At 41.3% G+C, this 24,059-nt stretch overlaps 1 protein-coding gene across 2 annotated transcripts in view; it reads right to left on the reverse strand.

The window, feature by feature from the left end:
• Nucleotides 1–23,669, reverse strand: part of RELN (reelin) — a 452,511-nt gene extending 428,842 nt beyond the window's left edge. Inside the window, exon 1 of one of the 2 annotated variants that reach the window (XM_008172472.4) lies at nt 23,157–23,669. In XM_008172472.4, the coding sequence (XP_008170694.3) occupies nt 23,157–23,400 (244 nt within the window). In that variant the 5' untranslated portion in view covers nt 23,401–23,669. The remainder of the gene's footprint in view (nt 1–23,156) is intronic. The other variant, XM_065557727.1, reaches the window with a different exon arrangement.
• Nucleotides 23,670–24,059: the final 390 nt, after the last annotated feature.

A 24,059-nucleotide genomic window follows, 5' to 3' on the forward strand; every position in this document is an offset into this window, starting at 1 on the left:
GCAGTTATGGATCTATTCACAGAAACATCATCATCATCTTTGTCTGTCTTTTTCACCATCTTGTTTACATGCCTTCCAGATTTTGTGCGATTAATAACAAATATGTCCCTAGATGACTACAGAAAACATGGATGAATCTCAGAATTCCCTATATGGCCATGATATTGCAATTGTTTGGACTCCTTAACAAAATATATCTGCAATAACTTTGAGATTGTTTAAATCACAGTTTGAGAGGTCAGTTTTACAGCTGCCTGTGGAGTCACAGGTACAATATATATTGATTATTCCTCACACATATTTTTGAGGGGAAAATACCTTGTTCAAAAGGGTTGAATATTGTGTTACAACTATATTCTAAGATCATCCATTTTAGTTTCAAATTTAGGGCACATGAGCCTTTATTTTCAGTTTAAATATACTAATCTTCTTAACGGTATAATCAAGCCTCTAATATATAATATTATCAGTTTATATTTAGAAGGAATAACCATTATTATAGTGGTGATGGACATATCTCTCCATTCATCTGACTGAATTACTCTGGATAAATCCCTTTCTCCAATTCATTTCTGCAGAAACAGCAAGCCGCTTTATTTAAAAGCAAATCATACATTTTCAAGACATTTATAGTTATTATGTAAAAACCCTCCTTTCATTTAGAGAAACACTTTTACCCTCCCTACCATATTCCCAGGAAAAAATGCCAGTTTGTAGGTTTTTAATTAATACAATATTTTATAGGCTATATAAGCTCAACAAAAGATACTCCCTCTTTGAACAAATGACAGATGTTTAAATTACAATGTTTACATCCCTCAATATCTTTATATCCATGCCAGGAAAAAAACCCAAATAAAATAGAGTTTTCCCTTAAGAGTTACATACTTGGTCATTTGGATAAATTTAAGTAATTTTATATTGAAGCATATTACAGGATTTTTTTTACTATTATTTTAAAAGCATAATGTGTGTTTTCCCAATGTTTCTTAATCTTCCTGTATGCATATCAATATACCTCAGCAAAAAAGACTACAAATCTGTAACAGAAATCCAACTCTAATCCATAGAAATCTGGTGTTCCTCCCAGATATTATGGGGAGATTTTCAAAGGCACAAATGGCAGTTAAGCAGCCAACTTCTATTGACTTTTAATGGAAATTAAGCACCTAATTGCCATTTATTATTATTTAAATTACCATAGCACCTAGGAGCCCTAGTCATAGACCAGGACTCCATTGTTGTACCTCTCCTTTTTAATATGCTCTTCAGAATCAAAGGACTAGTTTCTGACACCCTTGTTCACAATGAATAGCAGTTTACTTCAACAATTACCCATTATCTTCAATAAGAGCGCTCATGGAGCAAAGCGCTAGTCAAGTATGAGAGTAAAGTTATCAGAATCTAGCCCTAAATGTATAATTAAGACACTCTGGGTAGCCTTTACAGTTGTGCAAAGTAGTTGTAAAATGTGTGCAGTTAGTATAGAGCTCATGCGTATGCACGCTTGGCTCTTTGCTTTGGTACTGTGTGTACACACCATGAGTGCTTGTTCCAATGAATTTTTATTTGGTAGCATTTCTCATCCACTTTGCACATAGTGTGTCCAGGTGTAAATGACTACACAAAGTACAAGGCAGTGGAATCAGGCTCTAAAATACTACTTCAGCTAATTGCAAAGTTAACTATCACAGGTTACACTAATGCACAGTATTCTTGACCTAGACAAAAGCACAAAGAAAAAGATGAATTTATGCCAACTCAAATTAAGTATGACCATTTCAAATGTTAACATAGTTAGCACCTGTTAGAAGCTTTTACTGCTAGACTATCTAACAGTGCACCGCAATGTGCATCGAAACAACCACTCCTGGTGAGTACACACAGCACCGAAGCAAAGAGCCAAGTGTGAAGACACACAAGTGATCTATTAACTGCCTCAGCAAAAGTTTGTAGTGTAGGCTTGCCCTAAATTTCACTTGATTAATTTGGTAGTTAAACCATGGACTTTGCTTCAGTCAGTAGAAGCAGTTCTATTTGTTGACTTCCTTCTGGGGTACATAACAATAATAATCACTTCATCCAAGAATCCATTTTGAACCTGTTTATTGCTGGATGAGGATTGGTTTTTGTAATAGCAGGCTTCCCCTGTGAGATATACACATCAGAAGAGTCAAAATTAAGTTAATCTGGACTGAGAGTCATCGCCTCTTCAGCCAAAAAGACAAAGAATATCACTGGTGCTCTCTCGTTCCTATCTCTGTATGGTCCTGGGGAGCAGTGGGAAATCTGGGAAGGCATATACCAGAGACCTTGTCCAGATTTATGAGAAACTATATATTACCTTGCATCCCCAGTCCTGACACATGGGTGCTTTACTGCTGTTTCCAGGTGCAAAGAGGTCAATCATAAGAACATCAAATTCACAGTGAGGATAGTTCTCGGTGCAAGTTTCACTCTGCTTAATCCAACTTCCATCATGCAGCATTCAGTGTTCATCTTCCTCTTAAGGAGCAGTGCACAGACAGATAGCCAACTTTACTTTGCCTAGACAGAAGTCAAGTTTCTCTCTAGATTGGGCTGAATGTGTTCTTCCTACATTTAGGGAAATCTTATCAGGCATGTTGACTGTCATGACTAGAGCAAGTCTGTTATCCATAGAAAGAAGAGTGCTCCAAAACCTCAATGAATCACAGTATTCTACCCAGTGGGTACTGTGCTCTCTCTCCTACTAGCATCCATACCCTGGACAGAAGTGGGACCTGAATGAGTCCCCTTCATTATTACCAACTAGTTTCTGTCATAAGACTCATTCTAGCTGGTTTACTAATGGATGAATCCCTCTGAAAAATCTGATTTTCTGCATCCACCAGCTGCAGAAGGTGACAATAGACAATGGGACCTTGACCTCTGCCAAACAATGTGATAGGGTGAGATGTGGTGGGGATAACAGGATTTACTGGATTGATCTCGTGTAAACTCTAATTCACTGAAGGACATCTGTTTATTAAATCAGCATTTCCAGCAGATTTCACTAAGAACTGGAATTTTGTTTCTGTCATACCACTTGTTTTCCTTTGTGGCCATCTTCATCTTCTGTTACCATTCTTCCGAGATGACACCTTGTACCCAGTAGGATTCATCTTCAGCTCAGATCTAAGATGGACTTCCCTGATACTATATATCTGTCTATCATGGTTCAAAGATACTCCAGAAACTGTATCACTCTGTGAGCTTGCTTCAGCTCTCTATCTATGTACAGAGCCCTGATCAGCAGAATTTTTAAGGAAACAATTTTCTTCTTCCTCCTTCTTTTTCATATGGCTGATGTAAATGTACAGCAACAACTATAATTTTACATTTAGATGGTTAAGCCAGATAATTGCGTCTGGGGTAGCTGAGTGTATTTGCTGTGATGTCTCCTTCGTATTTGTGAATCAGGCACTGAGTTGTTATATGTTCCATGGTCTGTTCTGGATGAGCACACTCACATAGTGGAGAGACTTTAATTTTCCATTTGTGCAGCAAGGATCCACATCTCCCATGGTTTATGCAGATACAATTTAGGGTGGCCCATGAGCATCATGGGAGATCAAAGCCAGGGATCTTCTGCATTGGATCTTTCACAAGGTGTGTGTTTGTTACTTCTTGTGAACTCCATTTAGCTTTCCAAGGTTGAAATTGCATTGTTAAAGGTTAAATGCGTGGGTCCAAAAGGGCTTACGTGACTTCAAGTGGTGGTGAGGGACATTGTTACGGTCTTGGTGGATGGGAAGATGTTCATTTTCCATGACCCTCTGGAATTCCTGAAGTGTGGCAGCGAATGGATGGGGGAGCAGTATGCAACAGCACTGGTAGTCAAGGTGCTCGGGTCAGCTTGCGGGTTCCAATGATGCTGCACATTGCAGTGTTTGGTTGGACATCAACAAGTCGAGTATGGCTACTTCTGTTCCATACACAGTACTCAGCTATGGGGTACACAAGGGCCACTGCTGATGTCTGTAACACTGATGCTGATGCTCTCCAGTTTGTGCTTGCCAGTTTCTGGACCAGGTTGACCCTTGTCTTCATCTTGGCAGCTACCTTCTTCAGAGGGTTGTGGCAGGTTAGCGTAAGATCCAGCTTCACTCCAAGATAGATCGAGTGGGGTCATGTCGCACAGTGTTGCTGCAGAAGGTCACTTTCAGGGTGTGCTTAGCATTCCTGTTATCAAGATGGAATGCAGTGACTATTTTATGAGGATTTGGCTTTATGAGGATTTCTGGAAATATTCCTCCACAGTGTTTAGGTCCCTGTTCAATTTGGACTTGATGTCGCTGAAGGTGGCTGCTTGCGTTGCCAGGGCAAGGTCATTCACATATGCAAATTTGCATGACTTCGTTGACAAGCATTGGCATGAGTACTGAGCCTTGTGGCAGTCCGTTGGAAGGAACTGGGGCGAACTGAGTTCATTGCCCAAGTGGACACGTAGCTGCCTATTGCTCAGCATCATCCATAGCAGGCATAGTCTTTTGTGGCAGGGGATGATCCTTGTGATCTTCAGCATCAGGCCTTTAATCCAGATTGGATTGTAGGCTGATGACAGGTCTACAAAGGCTGCACCAGTCTAAAATTTCTTCTGGAATCCGGCCTCAATATGTGTTACAAGGGCCAAAACTTGGTCACTCCAACTGCGTTTAGGCTGGAATACCGATGGTTCTTTGGGGATCACTGACTCAACAAGAGGACTGATTCTCCAGAGAATGATACGTTCCAGGAGTTTTTAGGTAGTGCACAGGAATGATATCGGATAATAACTTCCTGGGTCATCTGTCGGCTTTCCCGGTTTGAGTATGGCAACGACTATCGCCTCCCACCAGGCTTTTGGGATGCCTCTGGGTTCTAGGTTTTGGTGTACAGTTTCACCAGCTATTGGAGTTCCCTGGGGCCCAGATGATGAAGAAATTTGGTGGGGGGTGGGTGGAATACCATCTCCATCAGCCACCTTCCCTTTCTTCATTGCAGCTAAACCCTCTTTCACTTCATCTGTACTTCTTCCTTAAAGCCAATATTAATAATGCCAAGGTTCTGCTGGAAGAGACCCTGGGAGCACTTGTCAGATCAAAAAGTAGTGATCAGAATTGGGGGGGGGGAGGACAACGACTCCACCATACTTATGCAAAGTGGAGAAATGGCCTGTGGAATAGTAAAACAGGAATGCGAAGATAAGCTTCCTTTAGGAATGTGTTCAGATGTTTCAAATGGAGCCCTGCTCTGTTTGTTTCTCATTCTCTGAGTCTTTGATAGGAAATGGGTTATATCACTGTGACGTGAAGTAGATGATGTAGGTTTCGTTTATGTACTGGCATTTCCATGGGCTGTTTGAGACTGGAAATAGGACAAAACTGTCCCTGGGATTCTTGCACAGCACTGTAGAGTACCGCCTCTGGCCAATGTCCAGTCACCTCAGTTTGACTAATGCTCTAGGTAGCCATTTTCTTCCAAACTGAAACACTGGCACCTATTGGGGGTTAACCCTAGGTATGGCTGGTTTGGAGTCATATAGATAGCTCTGAGGCAACTGAGGCCAAGTTGCTGATCTTACCTCAGTGCCCTGGATTTGTTCCACTTCCATTTGCAAAGTGGAATTCTCTCTTGTACTTCAGGGACTGCTTCACTGTCTCAACTTCCCATCTGATTTGTCTTCCTTTCTATAGGGTCTGGCAGGAGCCAGTATTGCAAATCTACTATTCCAGTGACTCCGTGAATAGCTTCAGCTTTCCATAAAGTTTCCCACAATAGTACTAAGAAAGCTGAGGACTGATTTGCCTGTGTGTCTAATCTCAGTGATGAGTGCCACATATACCTGCATGAAACAGATTTGTGTGTCGCTACCTTTTTCAGAGAGAAACTTTTGGATATGGGATTGAGAGGGCTCAGGGTTACAATAGCGTCCACCCATGTTAGCATTGCTTGTGAAAGCATGTAGATGGAGTCAAATTATACTTTCATTATTTCATAAAAATACAGAAATGTAGGGCTGGAAGGGACCTGGAGAAAACATCAAGTCCAGCCCCCCTGCACTGTGGCAGCACCAAGTTCATTTAGACCACCCCTGACATGTGTTTGTCCAACCTGTTCTTAAACCCTCCAATGATGGGGATTCCACAATCTCCCTTGAAGGCCTATTCCAGAGCTTAACGACATTTATAGTTAGAAAACTTTTCCTAATATCTAACCTAAATCTCCCTTGCTGCAGATTAAACCCATTACTTTTTGTCCTACCTTCAGTGGACATGGAAAACAATTCATCACCGTCCTCTTTATAACAGACCTTAATGTATTTGAAGACTGTTTTCATGTTCCCCCTCAGTCTTTATTTCTCAGGACTAAACATGCCCAGTTTTATTAATCTTTTCTCATAGGTCAGATTTTCTAAACCATATATCATTTTTGTTGCTCTCCTCTGGACTCTCTCCTATTTCTCCACATCTTTACTACAGTGTGGTGTCCAGAATTGGTCACAGTGCTCCAGCTGAGGCCTCACCAGTGCTGAGTACAGTGGGACAATTACCTCCCATGTTTTACATATGGCAATCCTGTTAATGCACCCCAGAGTGATATACTTTTTTGCAAGTGCATCACATTGTTGACTCATATTCAATTGGGATCCACTATAACCCCAAGATCCTTTTCAGCAGCACTACCACCTACCTAGTTATTTCCCATTTTATAGTTGTGCATTTGCAGGGGAGAGATAGCTCAGTGGTTTGAGCATTGGCCTGCTAAACCCAGGGTTGTGAGTTCAATCCTTGAGGGGGCCACTTAGGGATCTGGGGCAAAATCAGTACTTGGTCCTGCTAGTGAAGGCAGGGGGCTGGATTCAATGACCTTACAAGGTCCCTTCTAGTTCTAGGAGATGGGATATCTTCATTAATATTTTTTTTTTAATATTTGATTTTTCCTACCTCAGTGAAGTACCTTGCATTTATTTTTATTGACTTTCATCTTGTTGAATTCAGACCAATTTGCCAATTTGTCAAGGTCATTTTGAATTCTAATCCTGTCCTCCAAAGTGCTTGCAACCCCTTTCAATTTGGTGTTATCTGCAAATTTTATAAACATAATCTCCACTCCATTATCCAAGTCATTAATTAAAATACAGAATCATACCAGACCCAGGATTGACCCCAGTGGAATCCCACTGGATTTTCATCAGAAGCAGGAAGTCTGCCAAATGATAGGTGGGGCCACTGGATGATCAAGGTGCTAAAGGGGCACCCAAGGAAGACAAGGCTGTGGAAAAGAAGCTAAATGAATTCTTTGCTTGCGTCTTCAATGCTGAGGATGTGAGGGAGCTTCCCACCCCCGAACCATTCTTTTTAGATGACAAATCTGAGGAAGTGTCCCAGATTGAGGTGTCAACAGAGGAGGTTTTTGGAACAAATTGATAAACTACCAGTAATAAGTCCCCTGGACCTGATGGCATTCACTCAAGAGTTCCGAAGGAACTTAAATATGAAATTGAAGAACCACAAACTATGGTATGTAATCTGCCACTTAAATCAGCCTCTGTACCAGATGATTAGCAGATAACTAATGTGACGCCTATTTTTAAAAAAGGCTCCAGAGGCGATCCTGGCAACTACAGGCTGGTAAGCCTAACTTCAGTAGCAGGCAAACTGGTTTAAACTACAGTAAAGAACAGAATTTTCAGACATTGATTAACACAATGTTGGGAAGAGCCAACATGGTTTTGTAAAGGGAAATCATGACTTATCAATCTACTAGAATTCTTTAATGGGCTCAACAAACAGGTGGACAAGGGTGATCCAATGGATATAGTGTACTTGGACTTTCAGAAAGTCTTTGACAGACCAACGGCTCTTAAGTAAAATAGTCAGTCATGGGACAAGAAAGAAGGTCCTCTTATTGTTCAGTAACTGTTTAAAGGATAGGAAATAAAGAGTAGGAATAAATAGCCGGGAATTGGACAGACACATTGAGCTGAACTGTTTGTCAGAATTTTGAAATCAAAGTTTGGAATTTCTCTCAGAAAAGTTCTGCTGCACAGAGATACACAGAAGGGAATTCTGGAGGGAGGAGGGAGGCATTCTCCTACTGCCAGGTCTGGTTCTGACTCCAAGCTTTAAACCGCTGACATACCTATCCATTGTAACAGATCTGTAGAGAACAGGGTAATTCCTAGAACATTAAAATTGAGTTAAGAATACACTACATAGAGTCACTAAAAGAAGATCAGTGATAAATACCTTGACAGACATTATTTTAGGAAATAAAAAATGATGGTAAGAGCTATTGAATTAATACAGTTGAGATAGAAAGAAGTAGTGCAAATATATTTTTCATATAGGAGCTAAACAACTGTTAAGAAAAAAACATTATAGGGTAAAGCTACTATCTCAGAGGAAGAATGGATCAGATGGATTTATTAGGCTCCTTTTGTTCAGAAATATCATGGGCCAGATCTTCAGTTCCCATGATTGCTATGCCAGTTTACACCAGCTAAGGACCTGCTCCATCATAGGTTCCTGTTTTAAAAGACTGGGAGAAGATAATGATTAAGGAAAATGAAAACTATGGACTCAGAGATATTATTCTCTCTATATTCAGGGGTGACTGATATTACTATAAGGAGACTGGATTTGGTGACCTTCAGGATGCTTTATAAGATTTCCCCGTTCTTCTAGGATTTTTCTAGGAAAGGGTTGGAGACAAAGGACAGGAGGAGGGATTGATGAGAGGGAGTCTTCCTGGAGGCTGGGAAGGTCTCATTCACAGGCAGTCTATTCTTTGTGATTATATAGATTTTAAATGTTGCATTGTAAGTGTCTGTCATGTGCCTAGACCACTGGCTAGGGAAAACTGAAAAAAGTTGGAATAAAATAAATATTCCAGATACACATTTATACACTGTACACCTTTATGCATTATGAGAAAGCAGGAAACGTTAACAAAAGAAAGGAAGCATTTAAAAAAGATTGAAACTTTCATGAGAGGCTATTGAAATTCTCATAGCAACTCTAGGATCATTAAGGAAGATTGTATGTTCTAGAAGGTAAGATAGTATTGTTTCCTTTCCTGGTTATATAACTAACAGTGCCACAACAAATCTGGTGGTCAGTCCTAGGGCATGACCCAGACATAATAAATAAAAGATAAATGTGGGAGCATCCCTCATTTTTGACCTCAGAATTAAAGTGATTTGATAATAAGTGATATGCAAATAATGACACAGTATTTCAAAACCATGGCATTTAAAAATGCAGACTGAGGAAGTACATGATCAAATACAGAAAGTTACATGGCATTCTGACAACGGCTGATCCCTGCTTAATTTGGTGAATCTGTTTCAATAGGGGGTGAAATAAATTAGGATTTTGCTGCCACTAAATTAATCCTGAAAGTGTTTCAGGAGTAGGCATCACGTCTTTGGATTCCTCTTAGGGCTTGTCTACATAGTGAGATAATGTACATTACAGGGGTTTGGTTTCTAAAGCACATTAATGTGTTGGTATTATTTGGTCCATGTAGCCCCGGCTGGTACTCACTAGAGAACTTTTATTGCACATTAACAGAGTCTACATGGACCACTCTGAGCATGACCTGTTAGTGTGCTTTAGAAATCACAGCCCTAGTGTGGATTGCTAGTCCATGTAGACAAACCCTTAGACTACTTAGTGTGTTTCAAAGGTGGTCACATTAGATGCTATTCTACATGCTAGCACAGGGGTTGGCCACCTTTCAACCTTTCAGAGGTGGTGTGCCGAGTCTTCATTTATTCACTCTCATTTAAAGTTTCGCGTGCCAGTAATACATTTTAATGTTTTTAGAAGGTCTCTTTCTATAAGTCTATAATATATAACTAAACTATTGTTGTATGTAAAGTAAATAAGGTTTTTAAAATGTTTAAGAATTCATTTAAAATTAAATTAAAATACAGAATCCCCTGGATTAAAGAATCCTTATTGCGGTTGCAGGAACAAACCATCCCCATGTGTAAAAAGAATAGTAAATATGGCAGGCGACCAGGTTGGCTAAACAGTGAAATCCTTGCTGATCTTAAACGCAAAAAAGAAGCTTACAAGAAGTGAAAGATTGGACAAATGACTAGGGAGGAGTATAAAAATATTGCTCAGGCATGCAGGAGTGAAATCAGGAAGGCCAAATCACACTTGGAGTTGCAGCTAGCAAGAGATGTTAAGAGTAACAAGAAGGGTTTCTTCAGGTATGCTAGCAACAAGAAGAAAGTCAAGGAAAGCGTGGGCCCCTTACTGAATGAGGGAGGCAACCTAGTGACCGAGGATGTGGAAAAAGCTAATGTACTCAATGATTTTTTTGCCTCTGTCTTCGCGAACAAGGTCAGCTCCCAGACTGCTGCACTGGGCAGCACAGTATGGGGAGAAGGTGACCAGCCCTCTGTGGAGAAAGAAGTGGTTCGGGACTATTTAGAAAAACTGGACGTGCATAAGTCCATGGGGCCGGATGCACTGCATCCGAGGGTGCTAAAGGAGTTGGCGGGTGAGATTGCAGAGCCATTGGCCATTATTTTTGAAAACTCATGGCAATCGGGGGAGGTCCCGGATGACTGGAAAAAGGCTAATGTAGTGCCCATCTTTAAAAAAGGGAAGAAGGAGGATCCGGGGAACTACAGGCCAGTCAGCCTCACCTCAATCCCTGGAAAAATCATGGAGCAGGTCCTCAAGGAATCAATTATGAAGCACATAGAGGAGAGGAAAGTGATCAGGAACAGTCAGCATGGATTCACCAAAGGGAAGTCGTGCCTGACTAACCTAATTGCCTTCTATGATGAGATAACTGGCTCTGTGGATGAGGGGAAAGCAGTGGATGTGTTATTCCTTGACTTTAGCAAAGCTTTTGATACGGTCTCCCACAGTATTCTTGCCAGCAAGTTAAAGAAGTATGGGCTGGATGAATGGACTGTAAGGTGGATAGAAAGCTGGCTAGATCATCGGGCTCAACGGGTAGTGATCAATGGCTCCATGTCTAGTTGGCAGCCGGTTTCAAGCGGAGTGCCCCAAGGGTCGGTCTTGGGGCCGGTTTTGTTTAATATCTTTATTAATGATCTGGAAGATGGTGTGGACTGCACTCTCAGCAAGTTTGCAGATGACACTAAACTAGGAGGCGTGGTAGATACACTAGAGGGTAGGGATCGGATACAGAGGGACCTAGACAAATTAGAGGATTGGGCCAAAAAAACCCTGATGAGGTTCAACAAGGACAAGTGCAGAGTCCTGCACTTAGGACGGAAGAATCCCATGCACTGCTACAGACTAGGGACCGAATGGCTAGGTAGCAGTTCTGCAGACAAGAATCTAGGGATCACAGTGGACGAGAAGCTGGATATGAGTCAACAGTGTGCTCTTGTTGCCAAGAAGGCTAACGGCATTTTGGGCTGTATAAGTAGGGGCATTGCCAGTAGATCGAGGAACGTGATCGTTCCCCTTTATTCGACATTGGTGAGGCCTCATCTGGAGTACTGTGTCCAGTTTTGGGCCCCACACTACAAGAAGGATGTGGAAAAATTGGAAAGAGTCATAGACTCATAGACTTTAAGGTCAGAAGGGACCAGTATGATCATCTAGTCTGACCTCCCGAATGATGCAGGCCACAAAAGCTGACCCAACCCCTTTCCCTTGACTCAGCTGCTGAAGTCCTCAAATCCTGTGATTTAAGGACTTCAAGTCGCAGAGAATCCTCCAGCTAGCGACCCCCGCCCCATGCTGCGGAGGAAGGCGAAAAACCTCCAGGGCCTCTGCCAATCTACCCTGGAGGAAAATTCCTTCCCGACCCCAAATATGGCGATCAGTAGAACCCCGAGCATGTAGGCAAGATTCTCCAGCCAGACCCTCTTTGACCATTGATACTATTTACCCATGATGGCACGCAGTTGATTGATTGACTAAAATCACGTTATCCCATCAAACCATTCCCTCCATAAACTTATCGAGCGGAGGGCAACAAAAATGATTAGGGGTCTGAGCATATGACTTATGAGGAGAGGCTCAGGGAACTGGGATTGTTTAGTCTCCAGAAGAGAAGAATGAGGGGGGATTTGATAGCAGCCTTCAACTACCTGAAGGTGGGTTCCAAGGAGGATGGAGCTCGGCTGTTCTCAGTGGTGGCAGATGACAGAACAAGGAGCAATGGTCTCAAGTTGCAGTGGGGGAAGTCTAGGTTGGATATTAGGAAACACTATTTCACTAGGAGGGTGGTGAAGCACTGGAATGCGTTACCTAGGGAGGTGGTGGAGTCTCCTTCCTTGGAGGTTTTTAAGGCCCGGCTTGACAAAGCCCTGGCTGGGATGATTTAGTTGGGAATTGGTCCTGCTTTGAGCAGGGGGTGGGACTAGATGACCTCCTGAGGTCCCTTCCAACCCTGATATTCTATGATTCTATGATTCTATGACTGGTGGCCAGAACCCTGGCAGTGTGAGTGCCAATGAAAATCAGCTTGTGTGCTGCCTTCGGCACACATGCCATAGGTTGCCTACCCCAGTGCTAGCATATTAATAAAGCAGTCTTCACAAAATAAGGGGAAAGAGATAAATAGCTACAATTTATTTCCAAAAATCTAACAATAATAGGAACATAGGACTTGCTATACCAAATCAGTCCAGTAGTCCATCTAGTCTGTTATACTGTCTCCAAGAATGCACAATGCTGCAGAGGAAAGTACAAGAAAAAAAAAGAAAACCACCATAATAGAACAACCTGCCCACAAGACAGTCAGCAGTTGGCTTATGCCCCGAAGCACAAGGGTTTATATCATGTTAAATATGTATATTTTTATCCTATGGTATCTAACATAACTGTAACAATTTTCATTATCCTTATAATTGTCTGATTCTTTCTTAATCCTGCTAAACTTTCAGTCCCATTGATATCTTCTGGCAATGAGTTCCATAGATAAATTATGTTGTGTAAAAATCTGTTCTTTTATCAATTTGAAATATATAGATCTGATGTACAAAATGTATGTAAATATTTATATTAAAAACAAATACATAAGAATTGCATGGGTATTTTAATTATATCCTTCTCTACCATCCTTTAAATGTTGCATGTCTTCCTAGATTTTGTCAGAAACTCAGCTACCTCCAGGCTCAGTCCCCCTGGCTCCAGCCATTGGCTTGCCTCCTGACTATGCCTCTGGTTCTGTCCTCTGATTCTGCTCCAACCACTAGGACAACCACTAGCTTATGTGTGACAGTGTGAGCAGCCCACTAGAAGATAGTAGGGACTTTGCCCATGCCCTGGAGCTCCCTTCCAGAACAGCCCCACCAGGAGCCCAACCCACCTTCTCAGACAGTGCTGAGGTCCTGCAGGAACGTCTACATGAGCAGAATGCAGCACTCCAGGCCCAGGTACAAGCCCAGACAGCATCTTCTGTCCCCCCAACTCTCACATCTACTGTCTGTGAACCCAAGCTGGCCCTACCCAATAAATTGATGGGGATCATGCCATATTTTATGGTTTTCTTAACCAATGTCATCTCCAGTTCATGTTGTAGCCACAGTCTTACCCCATGGATCAGTCCTGAGTGGGATAAGTACTTAGCCTACTCACCAGAGAGGTCCTCAAGTGGGCCTCCTTGCTCCTAAATGGTCCAGTCCTCTCCTTGAACATTTCAAGAGCTTTGTATGGACAACCGCAAGCATTTTTGATGGCCCTAATTGAGAACATTCTGCAGAAGTTGCTTTCTGCACCCTCCAGCAGGATGTCAGATACATCACCAAATATACACTGACCCCAAACTCTAAGAGCCAACAGTGCTTCCCCAGATTTAAAGTTTCATCTACAACAAGACATCCTTTATCACGGGGATCATCTCTACATTTCCAAGGGCAGCTTCAGGCGCTACGGTTGTGCCATGACATGCCCATAGTGGGACATTTCAGCCAATTTAAAACCTGGACACTGATTGTTAGGTACTTCTGGTGGCCATATTAAAAACTATGTTGGGTCATGTGACTTCTGTGCCTGTATGAAGAAACCTGGTCAACCATTTTCAGGAAACACACCAGGAACTCAAAGAACATTTACTTGCTGCTAAAAAACAACAACAACCACATAAGCACTACACCGATCAAAAGTGACAAGTCGCCCCAATCCTTTCAGCTGGGGATAAGGTTTGGCTTTTGACTTAAAAACAGAGAACAGACCATCCTTCAGCCAAACCTGACCACCAATACCTGGGTCTTTTCAGATCACTGAACAAATATACCCAGTGGCCTGCAAGCTTCAGCTCCCAGAATCTCTCAAGATGTGCCCCATCTTTCATGTTTCTCTCCTTAACCCACTCATTGACAACTCCTTCCTCAACTGAGGTTTCCTGGGAGGAGCCCTGGAGCAGGGAGGTACCATCAAGAACTCAGCTGTCTGTGGGCTTCGTTGCCTAGCAACGCAGTGAACTTGGTAGAGCCCAATAAACCCTCACTAACTGACTGTGCTCCCTGATTGGTCAGAAGGGCCAACAGGTCCCCATTTAAGCCCCGTAGCTAGAGCAGCAGGGTGGCTGTTCAACACGTTCTATGCCCAGAGTTCCACTGCCCAACCCTTTCTCCACCCTCCTCGCCTGCTGCACTCCAGCCCTATCTCTGCCTACCTCTGAACTCCTGATTCCTAACTCCTAGTTCTGACCACTGACTTGTCTCCTGACCACAACTCCAGCTCTGCCCTTTGGTTCTATTCTGGTTCCTGACTCCCCATGCTCTGACCATTGGCTTTGCCTACTGACCACACCTCCAGTTCTGTCCTCTGATTCTGCTTCTACCACCAGGTAAGACTCTTGCTCTGACCACTAGGTCGCACCGCCTACACTTCGGTGTGTGTCAGGTTTCAATAATGCAATGAGTTCTATGTGGGAGGGCCTTTGCAGCCACACAAACCTCAGTGCATGATCTGGGTCTTTGACTAAGTGCCTTGAGGCAGGCTAATATTTTCCTCTCTGTGTATACTGTGCCTAGTATATACTAAGCACTATCTTAATGCAAACAATAATAATTCTCCTCTCCTGCAATAATTCTGGCACCCCAGCTTTAATACACAATCCATTTCTATATGCTGATTCTGATTTCTGTAATGTGGGACAATGCAGCCTTCCTTACAGGAGTAGGCAACCCTCTGATGATGGGAGGAAAGGATTTAAAGGGTATTATGCCTCTCTTGCAAATTTGTAAGAATGAATCACTTGGGTCTGTTTGGACCATGAACCTCCTTCCATGAAACCCAAGTCTGACAATATCTATAACTGAGCCATCTGCTGACCACATATTTGGACCCAGAATTAAATATGATGGTAGCTGAACTCCTTACAGTTTTAAATCTCCTCTAGTGAAACACTGCCTGTAAAAGGCTGTCAGCAATAATGCTGTCTAGGCTTTTCTTACGAACTTCATAGAAATAAGTTCAATTTTGGCATCTGGATCTCAAAAGCAGATCTTTATTTTTAATTTAAAAACGCTCCCATCATTTGGTCTTGGAGTTATACAATAATTTCAAAATTAAAAGACACACATCATTCAGCTATATACTAAGACCATAGCAACCCAATCAGGCACAAACTTAAGAGAAGGGATGGGCCTTACACTATGTCCTGAAGCTAAAATATGACAAACTCATAATATAGACTATATAGAGAATAGAGCAGAATATTAAGAAATCATTTTATATCGCCATATCCAGTTTATTCAAGAGAATATATTCTGACTACAATGGAATCTCGGAGGATGCATTCTGTGAACATTGGTGAATCGGATGTATTTTGCCGATGCTGAGCTCAGAAGAATTCCTTTTATATGTCCTGTGGAAGTGTCCCACTACTGTGGAGTTTTTTTAAAGTAGGGAAGAGAGAAGAGATCTGAGCACTAACATTTTCCTTATTCTTAATACTTCTCTCTTCTCTGCCACCACCCTCTAGCCCTTGCATCCCTGTGCCTAACTGGACTCCTGACACCAATAGATTCTACATGCCTCTTTCACTGAGAAGAAACTGATACTTCCAAAAGGTGGAACTCTCCAGTCTTTCTCAGACCAAACACTGGTATAAACGAGTGAGTGAAATGGAAGCTCTCAAGAGAACAGTCAAAATTTGAAAACATGGAAGCAAATCTGTCCTCACTTTCACCAAAACAAACCCACTGATATTGCACCTCACACTTTATTCCTGGATATTTCCAATGAGCACTTTAGATCATTTGAATAATTGAATATGCTTATAGAAAACAGTGGTTGTAACTGATACTGTGTAACACTGTTACACCCTTGTACCTCATATAGCTCTGTTTCCCCACAATCATTTTCTTTCTGTTACCCTCTCGCTATGGAGTCCATCATATTATTTTTGCTTTTTTATACCCATCTCAAAAATAAATACATAAATAAGAATTTAATATAAGAATAGGCGCTATACAAAATGGGTAATCTATTCCCCTTAAGAATAAAACGAGTGCTGAAATAAAGAGATACTAAACCACATTATTTATTTTTACAAGTAATGTGGTTGACCAATGAAGGGGAAAGGGGGCAGATTTTCAGGAACATTTTATAAGAACTTACCTATTACTGGACATAGTTTTTCAGTACCTATCAAAGGAATAGTTCGTGACAATATATAGTACATCTAAGAATAGCAACAGTCATTGATGGAAACTGATAACATTAGATGAGATTTTCAGAAGTTTGACCAGCTCTGGAAAAAAAATAACTATAGAAAGTGAAATAGAAACGTAAGTCTCATTAAAGAAAACTATTTAGGAGTAGAATTAGAGCTTGCACATGTCAGTTTGACATCACTCATGGGAAAACAGTTGGAAGCTGCTTTTAAGAGATCTAAAGATGAAGCAAACATTGGGGAAAATAAGGGCAGCAAAAAAAATTGGTTGACAAGTGAAAAAATAAGAGTTACTTTCATTGCACAATTATATTAAATGTTTTTAAAGATACAAAATCTAAAAATGAACATTTATAGTGGTAATTTTATAAATAATGCTAACAAGATTGTATTAAACTATCTTAGGTACAGATTGTATATATGTATTTCCACCCATCTGCCTATCACCATTATACAATTGCGCAAAAATTGGTATGATGATGAATGGAAATTGACTATATGATAGACTGGTAATAGGAACTGCCATAGAGATCTAAATTTAAGTTAAATGTTCGGAATAAGATGCTGAAGAAATATTATCCCATTTTGCAGATGACATTGGAAGGCCCATGAGGAATATAAATTATATAAAGAAAGATCAGTATCATTTACCAACACGCCAGTTGGGCCTGGTTCAGCAAAGCACGTAAGCACATGTTTAAGTGCCAGTGTTTCAAAAGGAAGTAAGCATGTGCTTAAAGTTAAGCAAGTACATACAAGGTTTACTGAGTAGGGATGGACTTAAATACATGCTTAAGTGCCTTGCCAATTCAAGGCCTTAATTAAGCATAAAATAAGCTAAAGAAAGAAAAAAATATCTGTCAAAGCAAATAAATTTAATCACATATAAGAACAGGAGATATTCTAAAGTTTTCTTTATTCAATAAGTAATTACTTTAAAAAATATATTTATTGAGACAGGGCCATATTCAGAGGTGGGTTTTAGGGATTTTTAATCATGTATTTTGAGGCATTTTTGTATAGTGCTCATCATCAGAGTATCTGAGCAGATCACAAACATTAAAGAATTTAGCTTCAAAACATCCCTGTGAGATAGAAAGGTATTATTGTCTCCCATTTTACAGATGAGATACAGAGGCACAGAGTGATCAAGCGATTTCCACAAGGTCACACAGGAAGCCTGTGTCTGCAGTTGTAATTGCCTGATTGCCAGTTCATTTTTTTAATCACAAGACTGTTTTTCCTCTCTTGATGCTTAAGGTGGTGTGAGATGGGCAAATGGGTGAAAGCAGGTACACCTCTACCTTGATATAACACTGTCCTCGGGAGACAAAAAATCTTACCGCGTTATAGGTGAAACCGCGTTATATTGAACTTGCTTTGATCCACCGGAGTGTGCAGCCCCCCGCCCCCTCCCCCAGAGTACTGCTTTACTGCGTTATATCCGAATTCGTGTTATATCGGGTCGCGTCGTATCGGGGTAGAGGTGTATATGAATCTACATGACTCTAAGTTGGTATTACTTACATACTGAAGAGCCAGAGCAAGCAGTAAGAGTATGAACTATAAGTAAAAGAATGGGTCACTTTAATAAATACACCCTTTCTTACACCCTTTATTACTTGCTTCTCCTGCTACATTCCTCTCTTCCAGTCACTTGGCATGTGGGTTTTACCAGATTACACTCCTCTCTGAATTTGGCCTACCATATTTGTGATATTTTAGTAAACTATTTTTATTCACCTGCACTTAATAATTGCCACATATTTAAAACTCCCTTTTTATTGTACATCAGTACTGCATCTGAAAATTCACTATTTTTGTTTCCTTACAAGAAAACTTTTAAAGGATATTTTTTACATTACAAATGATGAACCACAGCGTATTTGCATTTTACAGTAACATTAAACCATATTGTTTAAAAACAGAATTGCCCCACGTGATTTCTTCAGATTGTATGAATTTATTTTCTTAATGTATTGTGTTTGTTAAAAGAATTAATTAAAATAATGGTCTTTGTATGTGTTGTGTATAACACAAAAGTGTTTCAGATGTGATACAGGGACCACATATAGTAAAGCAATTAGTACCTTTCCCTTTCTTTTCCTAACAGTGAGCACTGAATTAGTGTACCGAAAATGAAAAACCAAGCTGTACAAGTTGGAAATATTGTATAAGATAATTTTACAAAAAGGTGTAATTTTCTCAGAACTATTGCTATATAAACCAATGATTTATTCAAGATCATTTTAATGTACTTTGTTCTGTACTCATTAGAATAGGATTAGCTCTTAGAATACTGATTCATGTATTGTTCAATACTATGATAGTATAAAAAGATACTTTAAAATACTTTGTGAATTTAAAATTATTGCACCAAATTTCAACTTTAAGGACTGACTTAGAAGGAGCAGCAGTTGCTTGTGCTCGGTCTGAATATGATCCAATGAGTCAACCTACAATTTACAGTTCAATCAAAATATTGAGAATAAAGCCAGAGTTAATAAATTATGTGTGATGATACAACTGAAGTGGGCCTAACAAAAGGCATATTCAATGAGCTGACTCTCATTGTCTTGTTCAAAGCAACTGTAAAACATTATCATTCTGATTTAGGGTTGTCAATTTTGGTTGGATGTATTCCTGGAGATTTCATCACATGACATAATCTTTAATTAAAGGTTCATTTTAATTCCTGGGGGCTCCAGGACAATCCTGGAGGGTTGGCAACCCTATTTAGCAGCCTTTTATATCCCCTCTGCACATATATAAGGGCCGGATCTGAGTCTTCCCACTGACTTCAATGGCCTTTGGATCAGACTGCAAGAGCCAGATTTTCAAAATTGCTCAGCACCCAGCAGCTCCCACTGTGACACCTACGTCCAGGTTTTCAAAGGGATAAGCACATAACTTACTGAGCTATGTTGAAAATCTAGCCACTTATATTGGTGTTTGGTGATAACTGGGCCCTGGTTGTGGATGCTGAGCACTTTTGAAAGTCTGGACACAAATGACTACACAACGTGCAAGGCAGTTGAGAATCAGAACCAACAGCATTATTTTTGGTCAGGATCTAATGCTTACACATCTCCTGAGTCCCTGCAATCACTCATCAGGATAAATACAGGCCATTGTCCAAAATTCATGGGAGCTTGGCAACATCTGAAACTGGGTATGCAAAAATGACATGTAAGGGTGTGTTCAGAAAGCAGTTATAGCAGTTGATAAAGATTACATTGTTTCTAATTCAAAACAGCAAAGGCAAAGCCATCCTGGCCTAATTTAAGGACCCTCCTCTGATTTGGATTTTTTCGTTCCTGGATGATAATTTCTCCCGTCCTTTAGCAATCCAAACCACAAATAACAGCAGCACAAGCCCCAAAGGCAAGAGATACAACATTAGTCTCTAAGGTGCCACAAGTCCTCCTGTTCTTCTAACATTCTCCTCTGAGGCTTTGATGCTGCTCTACACTGACATCTATGGAGAGAGCATGAGCAAAGCAGCACAAAATTCGCACCTCCCCTAAGTCTCTTTCTGGGAGACTAAAACTGTCAGCTCCATAACACATCCAATCCCAGTTCACCTAATGCCTTGGAATCCACACAACAGGCAGTCATACTCTTTCACCACGTCTAGGATAAACTACATTTTTCAAAGGTTATATGCTTGGGTCTAAACATTGACTTCAGGCTGAGACCTGGAAAATAAGGTGTTAGCCATGAAACAAGAAGTTTTTATTATATATATTTTGGGGGGGAAAGAAAAGCAAACAGTATTTAAGAGTTTCCAAAACAAATGCGTTCTTTTAAGCTTTTTTCCTCCTAGTTTTATCATTAATGTTTAAAAACTAAAATTGGATTTTTAATATATAATATAGATTGGAGATTGTGGAGAAAATATAAATATGGTTAAGTTACATCTTTTACACGTGCAGTTTACTATATGTGGGCCTCAAACTATTTTTTAAAGAAAGCGCTAAAATTTTTAGCAATTGGATCAAAAGTACATTGTCTATCTTAAAAAGTATAGACAGCAAAATTGGAACTACCTTGGAGGTTTAATAATTAATAAAGTAAAAAAAATTATAACATCTTTTAATCCAGTTTTTAAAAAAACCAAGAACATTGAGACAAAAGTGCTTACATAAAACAAAATTTTTGAGATAGAATAATAATCAGATAATTCAAAGTTAAGAGTTTAATTCCATCTTTAATCAAGTGCTGTTATATCTTTTTCTTTATATGGTGGTTTAAATTTTTACTTTTAATTTCCTCACTTTTTAAAATGTATTCTAAAATTAGCTTTTGTTCTGAAGTTGTGAAATACTAGGTAAGGAAACAAAGAGAGAGAAGGAGATTTAGTGAGTGCCTCTTAAATAATGTACAGTGACTATGGATTATAAAGGTTCTACACATACAGGCCTCCTGTATAAAGAAATTATTATAATACCATTAAATTATACCATTACTGGTTTACATAGGCACTTTATGGGCAAAACCAAAAACATGTAAACTATTTCACAGGAGCTAAAACACATGTATATGTGGTGGGGAAATCAGCAAGGTGATAAACACATAATCCATTAAATCAGGGAAGTAAAGATTTTGCATTAATGGATAATTTACTTAAGTCTAAGTATTAACTCTCTTCAGTTTGGATAGCTAGAAAAATAAAGTTATTCATCATTACAGTGCATGATTTCCCAATAAAACTTGATTGCTCCATCTTCAAGACAAGCTGTGAACATTTGACCTAACACTCTCACTTTTGGCTCTTATAGATAAATCCTCTTCCTGGGGTCATATTGAGTGACAAAGCTCAATCACCCCTCATGTCAAGCCTGTGTCACAATCATATTGGCTGATCAATTGATGAAAGATACTCGTGACCTCCAAATGGCACCTATCAGCTCTTTCAGTGCACGTATATCAAGAAAAGGGACTACAGTTTACTCAGGAGCAGAGATCATTCTAGCCCATTGCAGGCCCTAAGCAGGGATATTTTTGGGGTCCCTCCTCCCCCCCCCAACACATACTAAAAAAGTGAATAGAGGAGAGGGGCCCCTTGAAATGCTCGGGGCCTAAGCAATTGTTCAGCATGCTTATGCCTAGTGTCAGCTCTGTTCAGGAGAGGTCTGACACAAAGGCCACTTGAGTCAATGGAAAGACTTTCACTGATTCCAGAGAGCTCTGGATCAGGACCTAAATCAATGTTCAGAATCAGAATTTCCATTAAAAAGCAGCTGTGTTTCCTAAGAGATGGGGACCAGAAAGCCCAGCAGTTTTACAACCCAGATGTAATCCAGAGAAGTTGTATTCAAATACAGATAAACTAAAATTCACTTCTTTAGGCTACTATATTTTTGACAATGGAACAAAGTAGAAGGGAGCCCTCGAGGATTAATTTGTCTTCATAATTTACATCAGAAATGACATACAAACTCTATAAGTAATCGCTTATTTTCCTTTTATGTCACAGTTAGTACAAATAGCAAAGACTGAAAACACCTGCAGGCCCTACTAAATTATCAGGATAGGTCTAGAATATTTTGATGTTCTTGAAGTCCTAATTAAATCAATGAAATAGCTTAGTGTTAAGTACTTAAATCTCTATGGCAGGGAACTAGCCAGCAGGCTCTGTCTTTATACATATGTCCTATAAAATACATAACCTCTGCCCACATTTTCAGTTTTATTAAATTAATAGGTTGATAGTTTGAAATATAGGCACCAGCTAATTTTTTGTTTGTTTGTCTGTAGCACACTGTTGCAAGATTTCATCTTGGTCTAACATAGAATGTACAGTTCTGATGTTAACATCTAAAAAAATAGTAACATTTGAAAATAAATCTCTACAAGAAAACAGTGCAATTTTCCAATAGGTACATGGAGTTGTTTAACAGCACTGAACATCAGGAGTATTATGATAGGAGGGGCTAATATTGCATGAAAATGTGAGACCACTGTGGGTCATTCAACAATGTGAACTTTTCCAGCAAGCCATGAAATTGCAGGCAGCTGGACCTGCAAGCAACACTATATTAAAAAATAAATAAATAAATAAGACAGCAAGTTTACAAATTCAAGGACGAAGTATGTAAAGTGTCCCAGTGATGTTCTAAAGAGATTCCTATCCACACAAAAGCTCTGCTAGGTAAATAGCCTATCCCAATATTATCAGCTGATAGATAACAGAGAACTGGGGGGGGGGGGTGATATATTTGATCTGTCTGGGAAAAGCAATGAGCATTTAGAGGTGGAAGCAGATAATCTGTGGGGAGAAAGGAGATTCCTTTGGCTTCCCCAACCCAAATCAGTCATTCCTTATTCACATTTCAACCAACTTTCACCCACACACCCCGCCCAGGGGCGTAGAGAACTTCGCGGACGAGGCGAGTCGCACAGCGGGCTCCCTCGCTAGCCACAAGTCCCTAACTTTCCCCCACCGCCCCAGGGGCCCGGAGCCCCCCGGCCCAGCGGAGAAGGCGAGTGGGGGAGCGGGAACAGGCGCGGGCACCTACCGTGATATTCCTGGCCAGGTACGTAGAAGGTCGGGTTCCCCGCGAGCTGGAGGGACATGAGCACCTCTCCCTGCTCCCCATCCCCGGCCAGCTCCCCGTGGTGGGTGCAGAGGAAAAAGAAGGGCGAGAAGCGGGGGTAGTAGCCCGCCGCCCCCTGGCGCCCGGGGAGCATCAGCCCCAGCACCGCCACCAGCACAGTCCACCCGCGAGGGAAACTCGGCGGCGGCGGCTGCCTCCGCTCCATGCTGCCGCTGCTGCTGCTGCCGCTGCCAGCCCCGCACGCTCCTGCAGGGCAGAGCCGGCGAAGGCGGGGAGCAGCCGACCCAAAACCCAGCCGGCAAAAAAAAAAAAGTTTGCGAGGCGGCCGCCCGGGAAGTTTGGCAGCTGGGGAGGAGCCGCCGGCCGGCTGGGCAGCTACGCGGACTCCCCCTTGGCCAGGGGTGGGGAAGCAGCCCCGCTCTGCCCGCCGCCTCAGTCTCCACACCTTCTCCGCGCCGCGCCGCTCCCTGCCCGCTCTCGCGCTCTAGGGCAACCTGGTGGGAGCCGGGCGAGCGCCTGCCTCGGCTGCCCCTCAGGGTGTCAGTGACAGGGGAGGGGGGGAGACGAGGCAGAAAACGCACGGGCTGGAAATAATTTATTTCCCCGGGTGGCTGGGTAGAAGGGAGGGGGGAAATCCCTCCCCCTTTTTGTTGTTGTTGCAAATGAAGAGGAGACGGGCAGGGGGCTGGTTGGGAGAGTTAGGCAGAGCCCGTTTGCTCTGTCTTTGTCTGTATTGGCTGCTCCCTCCTCCTGGTTCCCTGGGCTTGTGATCTTTGCTAAAATTATTTAAAAAAAAAAAGTGGGGTTGGCACCTTGGTACTATCACCCAGAAAGGAGAGTTTGTGATCTGCGGGAAAGAGCCGT

The sequence above is a fragment of the Chrysemys picta genome, chromosome 1, assembly GCF_011386835.1.
Source record: "Chrysemys picta bellii isolate R12L10 chromosome 1, ASM1138683v2, whole genome shotgun sequence".
NCBI classification, from domain to species: Eukaryota; Metazoa; Chordata; order Testudines; family Emydidae; genus Chrysemys; species Chrysemys picta.